General features: G+C 40.8%; 1 protein-coding gene across 1 annotated transcript in view; it reads left to right on the top strand.

Annotated features, from left to right (window-relative positions):
- The first annotated feature begins 1,693 nt into the window (after positions 1-1,693).
- Positions 1,694-11,153, top strand: part of trabd2a (TraB domain containing 2A) — a 54,193-nt gene continuing 44,733 nt past the window's right edge. The window contains exons 1-2 of the mRNA XM_005735367.1: positions 1,694-2,382; positions 3,730-4,290. Coding sequence (XP_005735424.1) covers positions 2,278-2,382; positions 3,730-4,290 — 666 coding nt within the window. The 5' untranslated portion in view covers positions 1,694-2,277. The remainder of the gene's footprint in view (positions 2,383-3,729; positions 4,291-11,153) is intronic.

The following is an 11,153-nucleotide window of genomic DNA, read 5'->3' as shown; positions in this document are numbered from 1 at the left end:
CACACACACACACACACACACACACATTCGAAGTTGTTTTCGCTTCTCTCAATGTGTCCTGCCAACAGATTGGACAAATTAGCTTAAGATAAAGATCATTTCCAGTAGATTGTTTATGTACATGATTGACAGTTTCCTGTTAGTCACTAACATCATTAGACAAATGCAGCGATGTTCAGAAATGAGTGAAGTCGAAATGGATCGAAAATAGCACGAGTAACCATGTGTTATAATTTATATTTACAATTCTGGATTCTAAAAAGATGGTGAGAATGATCTCCAAACTATCTTTGGGCAGAATAAACTCAGAGGGACCGGCTTCTTTCTCAACGTAACACTCTGTCTGACAACGCTGCTTTTTTTCTGTCTTTACTTTTCTGGACTGAATTTGTCGTCTCACCCTTCATCCTATCTTCCATCCTCTCTGCTTCCTTTTTCTCCTTCAGTCCAGTTCTGGAACTTGCAGAAACGACTCTATCCACTAGGAGGCGCTTTAACAGATATTGGTAAAGTTGGTTTATTTACACACAGCTATGCAAAAACACAGCAGATTATTAGTGTACCAAGGGGAAATGTATGCACATGCAGCCACATATCTGATTATCATCATTCACTGCTAAATGATTTAAACGGATTTAAATCGCACGAGTCAACGCTGTCAATTACATTCGGTGAGCTTGACTCCGTGAGCTTAATGTCTTGCACTGTTGAAACCAATTATCATGTAAGACACTTTTCTCTCTCTCCAGCCGGTTCTATTTGTATGCAAACAGCAAGCGACAGAAATCGGGCCCCGGGGTCGTTCCTCGCGTCAATAAACCATTTCGTATTTACTCAGACGTCTGAAAACATCAACATGTGTTCACTGCCCCCGTGTGAACCAGGGGTTTCGAGCCAGAGCGCACAGATCGGCCTCGAGACGCAGATATAAACCCCAAGGCCTTACTTAGGAAATTCAGTCAAAAACTGCTAAAACATTAGAAAATGTAAAGCTGTGTTGGATCTAATGATAACACGACCTAATAAATATATAAAAATAGGTTACAAACACATTTTCTGCGTGGACCCTGAATAGTAAAAATGTCATATTGGTAGTCCTTATTTATTCAGGGCGAGGTGACTGACCTTTTCTCAGCTGCTGCATGTCTCTGCTGGCCTTTCATGAAAAGGTGAAGCTCTGCGGTTTCCTTGTCTGTCCCAGATGTAAGCCAGTGTTATGGCAGGTTTTCTCATGCGAATGCCTCCTGTTTGTAAGGCATTAAGGACTAGAACATGATAATCTATCCACGGGATCTCGAGCGGCACCCAAAAAAACAATGCCTTTGGGGCCTGCTTCTCTAGGGCGACAAAAAGAGACCTCATCAGTCTAACGATAATTGAAATCAGGGATAAATGCTGTAATCAGTGTAGCTTTTGTTAATCACACATTGCTCTTGATTTAAGTCTGGTAAAGGTATGCACACTGAATTCATTGACATGAATTGTGATCGACGAGGTGACGTTTAATCAGATTACTGTATGTGAGTGTGAGAGAGAAAGCGAGAGAGAGAGAGAGAGAGAGAGAGAGAGAAAGGAAAGGGTGGACTGCAGCAGGGTGGTGGCGGTGGGGTTTATGCAGACAACCTGGGGGAGGGGGGTGGGGTGGTAGGTGCTCATTCACACACGTCAGAGAGAGAGAAAGAGAGACGCAGAAACAAACAGTGCACGTCTCCGTGGATAGACGGAGCAGTGTGCGCAAAAGTTTGGGGTTTTTAAATATCTATCTGGCAAGTGCGGCTTCGTGCACCACGCTCACATTCACCGAACCAGACATCAGGAAAACAGAGGTCAAAACGTAATCCCGAGTTTTATTCTGATGTTTAGCTTCAGGTGCTGGCACGGCGTGGACCTGTTGCTTCAACTTTTGCAGGCAACTTTTGGATAAACTCGCGCAGTTTTTCTTACCAGAAGGGAGTACAGAGAGGGGAGTGTGTGTCTGTTGGAGGGGGATCCAACATGACCAGCAGTGAGAGGATGATGTGACCCTGTGTAGACTCCTATGACCGCCTCTCTCTCTCTCCCAGACACACGTGAAGCGGCAGCGTCGAGTCCAGGAGGCTGAAGTCAACATGATTCTGTCCGGCGGTTTATCGGATACTTGTCATCTCATTTTACGTGACCGCACGGAGCTCAAGCTGTGGAAATAGGACTTGGTCCATGCTTTTTTGGTATAGTTGCTGCAAACACGTTGTGGTAGAGTAAACACAGGCCACCGTGCACGGTTTGGAGACAGCTACGATGCGGGGCACTTTGGGCGCATTCATTCAGTCCTGCCTCATACTGTTGGTCCGAGCAGACCAGTGGAGGCTGAAGGACTCCGCCAGCTGCGAGCTGAACAGGAAAGTAAGTTGTATGAAGAGAGAGTGTATGAGTGATCACACTGTTTCAGTTTGCAACAGTGTTGCTTTTTGTGTCTTTTCATTTGCTTTTAATTGTAAACTTTTTTGCATAACAGATAAAATAGTTGATCTCAGACTGGACCTGTCCTGGATTTAGTTTTTTTTTTTACTTAAACCCTCCGAGGGTTAAATCTGCCTTTTATAACTTGTAAAATCAGCCCAGTTTGTTTTTTGTGCAACTACTCACTTATCGTCATTATTTGTTTAATTAATAAATTGATGATCTGATCTTTGAAATCTGAAAAAAAGCTTCCAAATCTCTAATGTAGCTTTAACTTGAAAACTAACAAGTTTACAAAGAAGTGGATTGCCTACAACTTTCTGTCAGCTAATCAATGAACTATTTCTTTTAACACTCCTTTTGTGTATTGGGATTGTGTTATTTGTAGATCTTTATCTAATCTACAAAAAGATGTGTGCATTCATAAAAATAACCTTTCAGTCTCTTTGCGAGTAGTCTTCTTGTAACACCGTTCATCATACCCCAGAGTAACTCAGACCAATTTGAGGTCAGATCCAGCAGCAACAGGAAGGAAAACATTCAGGGCAACAGCCTGTAGTCTGACAGTCACTGACATGTGTATTGTTCATTTGACACTTGGGCTCTAAGTGGCCTGTTAATAAGTCATTATCAGCATGTTAGTGGTCTGTCTAATAAACAGCCACTCACAGACAAAGAGGCAGTTGGTGTCAGACAGGCTGTAATGTAAACATAATGGAAAGACTGTAAATTTGCCCCTTTGTTTCTTTCTCGCTTGTTTTCCTATGTTTTTTTCTTTTCTTAGAGTTGCTATTGTTTAGGTGCTACGTGCTTGGGTGATAATTTGATTACTTGAGCAACTCACAATTAGAATTAATTAGACAATCAGGAATCTCCTACATTAAGGATTTCTATATTTCTATATTTCATGAGATTGTGGTTTAGGACTATCGAACAAACATAAAAAGTAAAATATTTAGCACGTTATTGTGAACCACTCAGTTTATGTTTGTTTGTGGTTACTGTGTGGAGTTTACGTGTTCTCCACATGTCTGTCTACACTGGCTTCCTCCTGCACTCCAAACACATACATGGGATTTAGTTAATTGATGATTCTAAATTGTGAATGTTTGTCTGTCTCCGTGTGTGATTAACGACGTGTTCAGGATCTATCTTGCCTCTCGCCCTATCACACTAGGGATAGGCTGCAGACCTTCTGTGACCCTGAATTGGATAAGTGAAAGAGGGCCCATGAACGGGTCTGTCTAGCTTGATTGTAGCTTTGCTAATATTTTTTTCTTGTACCCACAGCAAACTGACCTAAACTCCTTCCTGTGGATGATCAAACGGGACCCTCCTTCATATTTCTACGGTACAATCCATGTTCCCTACACACGTGTTTGGGACTTTATCCCAGAAAATTCCAAGCAGGCCTTCCAGGAGAGCAATATTGTCTACTTTGAGTTGGACCTAACAGACCCTTACACCATCTCAGCTCTGACCAGCTGTCAGCTGCTTCCTCAAGGTGAGAACCTGCAGGACGTATTACCCAGAGACATTTACAGGAGGCTTAAAAGACACCTTGAGTATGTAAAGCTCATGATGCCTTCTTGGATGACCCCGGATCAGAGAGGGAAGGGACTCTACGCAGACTACCTCTTCAATGCCATCGCTGGGAACTGGGAGAGGAAGCGACCCGTTTGGGTGATGCTGATGGTGAACTCGTTAACCGAGGCAGACATTAAGACGAGAGGGGTGCCGGTGCTGGACCTGTATCTGGCCCAAGAGGCGGAGAGGATGAGGAAGAGAACAGGAGCTGTCGAGAAGGTGGAGGAACAGTGCCATCCACTCAATGGGCTCAACTTCTCCCAGGTTAGTTAGAGAGATGTACTTCTTCATACCGTCTCATCTTTGCTTGTGTGAAAGTGTCAGTATTGCAAAAATAACAGAAACACAGTGGTATAGCTGAAATCCTACAGCAGAGACTGTTTCAGATAAATTACACATGATGAGGAGAGTGAGGTGGACACATTGAAGCAATGCTATTTCCCAAACCTACAGTTACAATTTACACAAGCATAAAAAGGTCGCTGGGCTATAATTATCTCCATAGTCAACATTTAATGTGTAGCAGCACATAAGTTTCTAATAACTTCCACAGAGGAGTGATCAACTGATTGGACTTTTAAGATAAACATTATTTTAAGATGTGTGCTTTATCTGAACGCGATTATGTCTTTTCGAGTCTGAACAACATCCATCTCATGCTGATGATGCCAAATGATGTGATGTTACATGAAGCAGCTGGTGGGTTCAGGCTTCGGCCTTCATGCATCAGGCTTGCTTGTTTCAATAAACATCAACCCCCCCCCCCCCCCCTTTCTCTGTGGAGAAAGGTGTGGTGTGAGTAATCAGCTGTATAAACATCCAAGCGCTTGTTTTTTTACATCCTTTCGTTATTAAGGAAAAATGGATTCTAATAACTCAAGTCTGAAATCACCAGAAAAAAAGGGAACCTTGTTCCTCAAACCTCTCTCCCAGCCTTTCTGTTTATCTGTCTGTGCCCCTCGGTGACCCTTTCAGCATTACAAACATGTCTCAAAGACAGCAGCCACTATGAAATCATGTCGCATATTACTGTGGAATTTCTGCCAATGCTGGCCGGGAGTTAGAGGGATTACACCATTTAGCCTAACACCCAGAAGCTTAAATTGTTGTTATTTTAAAGGACGCCCTGTTGGCCACCATAAGTCTCAACTCAAACCACCCAACACCACTTATAAGCATTCTCTAGAGATGGAAACAAGGGTTTTAATAATCTCACAGCACATATAATCAGTCATATGTAAAATGAATTATGCTTTTTTACTTGTTGGTGTAGGCAGTTTAATAGAAATCTTTTTTCCCCATGGCAGTGCTTACATCTTAATAAACACATGGCGTGTGAGTGATAGATGACAGTTACTGTGAAAGCATTTTTTCCCTCTCACTGAGGTAAGATGATTAGCTTGTGCTCTAAACATCTAAGACTGATTTAAGAATGGCTTTGAATAACTGTGAGTGTTTTTGATTAGAGTCCTCTAATAAATAAGAACTACAGGAGTATCAGCTAATTGCTAACCCCTTTCTAGAAAGCATGCTTTTTTCGTAATTAGACAAAATATCCAATGGCCAGTGGATATATTAATATAGTTTCGATATTTCCAGGAAATCTGCAATAATGATATTTATGACACTTTAGAAAAAATATGTTTTATTTGTTATTGCAGCTTGCAGCCAGTGACATTGATTTCTGCTACCAAAATTTCCATTTTCAATTCGTTGTTGTCACTGATTACAAGCTATGTAATTTGAAGTGAGAACCTACTGCTACAAGCTCCCAGCAGCTTTAGCTTAACTCTAAAAAGTCTGTCAGCGTAGCAACTAATAGTTCCCACTGCACACAGCAGACAAGAATAAACAGCCAAACTTAACTCAACTGTTCCGCATAGACGAGACACAGTTATTTACAATATCTTAACTCAGGCACTACAATAATTAAACTTCTGGGCGCACACATCAGGCACAAACACAGGTGAGCCAATCCATTATAAAAACATTAAAGAGGATTCAGGTATTGCAGCTGTTTAGTCTCTAAAGATACAGCAGTCGGGACATACAACAGGCCTGTTTGCACACTGCTGACTAGAACCTATCAGATTTAGCATAATACTCGCCCCAAAGCCAGATTTGCACAGCATACAATATGGTCAAATGCCCTTCTGCAGCAAATGTAGGACTGTAAAATCACTGCCTAATAACAATATTAAACTGCAGCAGCTTATAATAGGCCAAAGGGTTACTTTCATCTGCGTGCACAAATATAATACTCCAAAGGTGCTCCGAGGTTTAGGCGATGAATTTCTTCACGAGTTCTACGGAAGAAATTGTCCCAAGTTTTCAAAATGTCTTTGAAGGCATTCATCATTAACAGGTGTGTGACTTTCATCTGTAATGTATTGAACAGTAACCATGGCGTCACTGGAGAATAATCACTCTGGTGAGGCCAACAGGAACAGTTCTGAGAGTCATCAGGGGGATGATGCTCTATAATATGCTGGTCTTTTGCTGTGCTCTTTTTATAAGCTAGCTGATAACAAAACAAGTGTTTTGATATTACTGTCATTTTAAAAAATGCACCATGTTTTAACTATTAGTGGCTACTATGTAAAGTCATTTGACCATGATACCTGGTGATGTTTAAAGAAAAGAAAAAAACATAATTACTTGGCATTTTTAATATATTACAACTTCCTATCACACATTTCTTAGACAGCTGATAACAGGAACACTCTTGCCACTATAAAGGTTTTTAACACATTTACCTAGGTTTTTTTGGCATTTGGCAGGGGGTGCTGCAGCACCCCTACTTACCACGACCTTGAACAACAGCAAAACTGAGAGGAGCCCAATTCAGAGCAAAGTTGAGCCCATTATAATGTAGCAGTTGTGACAAAGCATTATATAAAGTGATGTAACATAAAACAAATGTAAGCATAAAACTAGAAACATAACTGCTTAACACTTTTGTTTAACAGCAATTAAAATAACGGAATCTTAAAACCCTTCAGGAGCTATGTAATATTTTTATGTAATAAAGTAGTAATAAAGCAGAAATTCAAAAATATTTTCTAACCTGGAATTTTGTGTCTTGGGTTGATCATTTTAACTAGTTGGCTAAATCCCACCTTTTCCATCATGTAACAGCATCAGTAATTTCCATCCACCATTTCCTTTTTCTGTCTACTGAGCATGACTAGCAAGTGTTCCAGGGATGCTAGTTGAGTCATTTACTTTATTTACTGTTGGATTGTGTTGGGAGTGGTGAAGCAAGTTTGCCCTTTCCACCTTTAGCAGGATTAGTTTGTTGGAGGTTGCTGAAGTAGCTCCCTATTTAGGTACTACATTACCATCAGAGGCTAGCATTCTGTTATGGTGATATACCGATATTACGGCAGGCTCTGTATCCAATGACCACTGGTATTGGCCCATGTTGGTCTTGTTGACTGATGTCAGAGTATAACTAGCATAACCGGCTATTGTTATCTGTTTCGTCACATCAGTTTTATAAAATGTTTGAAGGGACTGAAAACCTAAACAACTTCATATGTTCTATGATGATTTCTGTGTTGCCCTGGCACAATAATGAAACAAATAACTAACACAAGATAAAGAAAACAGAAGGACATTTTGGTAACAACTAGTTGTCTGAAGTTTGCACTGCTTGTACTGCTCAAATGGTGATTTGGTGTATGTACCTGACATTATCACCAACATTTGCAAAGAAGTTTAAATGCCCTGAATCATTTACGGGAGGTGGCATATCTCCTAATTCATTTCCCGAATCAAAGTTGGCCTGTTATGAAAGACATTGATACTTTGCTTATTTTGTTGTATAGACATGGTTGTTAGACATTATTAATATCAGAGAAAGGTTGCGGGTGGCTGAAATTGGGTTTGTCAACAGACCTGTAAAGTGATTAAACCTTCCATCATCGCAGCTTCCATTTAATTAGGTCCACAAAACCTCCAGAAGGCTCAACAATGGATTGTAGTGTCCTGAAAACAACCCCTGTCCTGATCCTATCAAAGCAACACACAGCTTGGCACTCCGTAATTTCCACACTCAGTTTCAGTCTAATCACCAGCAGCTCGACTGACGCCTTCGCCCCGCTGGCTTAAAGCAGCCTGCTTTATACCTTTTTTCACAGTTCTGCCTTGTAGTTGAAAAGGGCAATTCCATTTAAAGCCTTTTAGCTCAACTCAACTGTAAGATGTCCAGATAGAGTGTGATGAGTGAGATACACGCTTGGTGAAACAATACTGCCGCCTCAGCCACCAGTCTTGACAGAGATGTTTAATCAGGCTGCAAATAGAGAAGCACATTTATGGTTTGTAATAGTCTCTGTAATGTTTTCACTGGCTATTTGGCTCTGGCATGGAAAATAAAAATATTTAATGTACTGAAACAGTGAAAAGTTCTCTCCTCGTGCCTTTGTTAAGGACAAACCAGCATGTAGGCCTGTTTACTTCCAACAACTCAGATGGGTATGCATTTGAAGTAAAATTGATTTTCAAAGCCACAGTTGATGTAGACATTCTCTTCTTTTGTGAAAAATCAACACAAAACCTTTCCACAGCTGATTGGATGACTGCACCACTAGCTTTATTTCTGACTTTCGCACTGGAAAATCATGGTTGCCCTTCAGGAATTTTACCAAAACCCTGAAGAAGTTTAAGACAAATAGGTCTTGCAATCATGTATAATTGGACATCTAAAGTACATCTTTTAATGGGTTTTGAAGGCTTGGTATTTGTTCTAAGAAATGAAAGAAAAAGAAGGAAAGAATTACACAATCATCTCACTGTCATTTAGTTTTCATAATCTCAACTCTTTCCATAATCAGCTAATGAGCCAGCTTCCTGCCTTCTGTGAATGTATCCAAACAGATAAATTCACAGAGGGGAATGCAAATGACATAATGCAGTCATTTACATATAAAGATAATGCTGTACATTTTGAACAAATCTTTCCCTGAAAGGTTTCTGTGGTTTTGTACTTGAGACATTCACAAAGAGATAAAGTAATTGCATCAAGCAAGGAAATTTGAGCTCTAGAGTATATGAATTTTGAAAAAGTTTAGATGTTGAACTACTGCATGCAGCAGGAATGCTTCTTGGACCGATGGCTTAGGAAATTTAGAAAAATTACTGGATTCATGGATCTTAAAGGCAGGCAATTTGTTGATACCCTAGAATATTGGTACCTGGCGCAACTTTTTTACATAAAAAAGACAAGATGCGGCTTTTTTTTTGCTTGTCAATATAAATTAAGCACATTTAGGTCATTATTTTCATGCCACAACTTATTATGCTTTCTTTTGTCGCATCTCTAATCTGGCTAAGCATGACTGCTCTTATTCTTGCGTGGTGCCCCTAGTCTTTTGAAGAGCGAGCTCAGCCTTGCCCATTACACTAAGTGAGCTTGTTGAGGACAACAATAGCTGCATGAAGGCTGGCTTTCTCTGTCACTGTTGCTGGATACCCACAAGACATTCCACACCTCAGTGGAGCGGACCTGCTAATGAAAGTGTTGTTTCTTTGCTTCCATCATTGGGTGTAATGGTGCATGGAGAGGTGATGAATGCGGGTCTCAGTGTACGTCTAGGAGAACAGAGAAAGAATTTTTTGAGCCCATTTGGTTCATTCATGACCAGGAGAACAGGGAGAGCTGAGATGCAGACTGAGATCAGTAGAAGAGCCATTAGGGAAGGAAGGCGTGACTCCATCTTCATTAAAGGTATCATGACGTTACCTCTGTTTGACAACCTTGAAACTCCATTTGTGGTATTTTCTTTTCACATGAACTGACGAGCCACTGAGCTCTGGATGTGCAAGGTTTCATAAGGCGAGGCCTCATGATATCTGAACAAAACCCACATTTATAACATCAGAGACTCAGAATGAAGCTGTTTTCTCTTTCGATGGAGCAGTTCAGTTCTCATTAGACTTTCAGTTCGCCTCTCTTCCCTCTTTTTAGGCTCGTCTTTTTTGCCTGAGGAGAAGCATAAGATATTAGAGAGATATTTTACTAAGGAAAGCCAAACACAACTTCTGCCTGATGTGAAATTCAACACGGACAAGGCTCAATAGCACTAGTGATTTTAACCTAATTATCATATCTTCCTGCATGTCTGTAATCCAAGCTGTTTTCACACATGCACATCAGCCCTGAACTTTTTGAGCCATCACCCTGTGGAGGTGCACACGAAAAGCAAATGTAGATCGGATATGAGGCCGTCTTTAACCTGCTGTCTCCTTACAAAGTTTCTGTGCTGTTCAATCGAGTCCACTTGAGAATAGCACAGGTCACTGTCAGGTGAGTTCACAGTGAGCGAGTTGGTGTCAAGTGTCCTGCCTCCTGCATACTTTAACCCGGCTGTGCCCTCACCTAAGAAAAAAACCCAGAGTATGTCTTGTAGTGAGAATGTAACCGTTTCAGACCATTGACAGCAGTGTGCTACATCTGAGAAAGTGCAACTTTAGACAGTGTCCCAACCTGATTCACCCAAGAATATCTGAGGTTCACGTGTGAAAATGAATTGCAACTGTTTCTGGCCTCAAATTCAAAAAGGCTTCTTACTGCACTAACGTACCCATTGCATCCTTTTTTTTTTTTTAAATCTCTACAAAACTGTTTGAACTTTAAATACAATTCTACATTTATGTAAGAGCATCAAAAGGAGATATGGTAACAGAAGTGTGCTGTTACAGGAACATAATACTAAAGAGCAGCTACATGAACAAAAAAAGGATTAATGCCCATGGGAGGAGCTTGCCTGTCAAAACCGAATCTATTGTAAGCAATAAACAATATAAATGTTAATTGTTTTGTTAATTTCTCAGCTTTCAGTGTGCTGCTCTGCACAAGACTTTGTCACTTATGCATGAAGCCACACTTCCTCCATGGTTCAGATTAACTGCACAGATATGAGCGCATTCGTAACAGTTTGTCTAACTCTCAACCGGAAAGCAAAGAAATGTATTTCTCAGGGATTTACTGACTAGCATATTCTAGGCCACTAATGATTCAAATGTTCCATCCATCCATTCGCTTCCGCTTATCCTTTTCAGGGTCGCGGGGGGTGCTGGAGCCTATCCCAGCTGTCATAGGGCGAGAGGCGGGGTACACCCTG

The sequence above is a fragment of the Pundamilia nyererei genome, unplaced genomic scaffold (genome assembly GCF_000239375.1).
Source record: "Pundamilia nyererei isolate P.nyererei 1_Seehausen unplaced genomic scaffold, PunNye1.0 scaffold00063, whole genome shotgun sequence".
Lineage (NCBI taxonomy): Eukaryota > Metazoa > Chordata > Actinopteri > Cichliformes > Cichlidae > Pundamilia > Pundamilia nyererei.
This window is presented reverse-complemented; position numbering and strand designations above follow the sequence as displayed.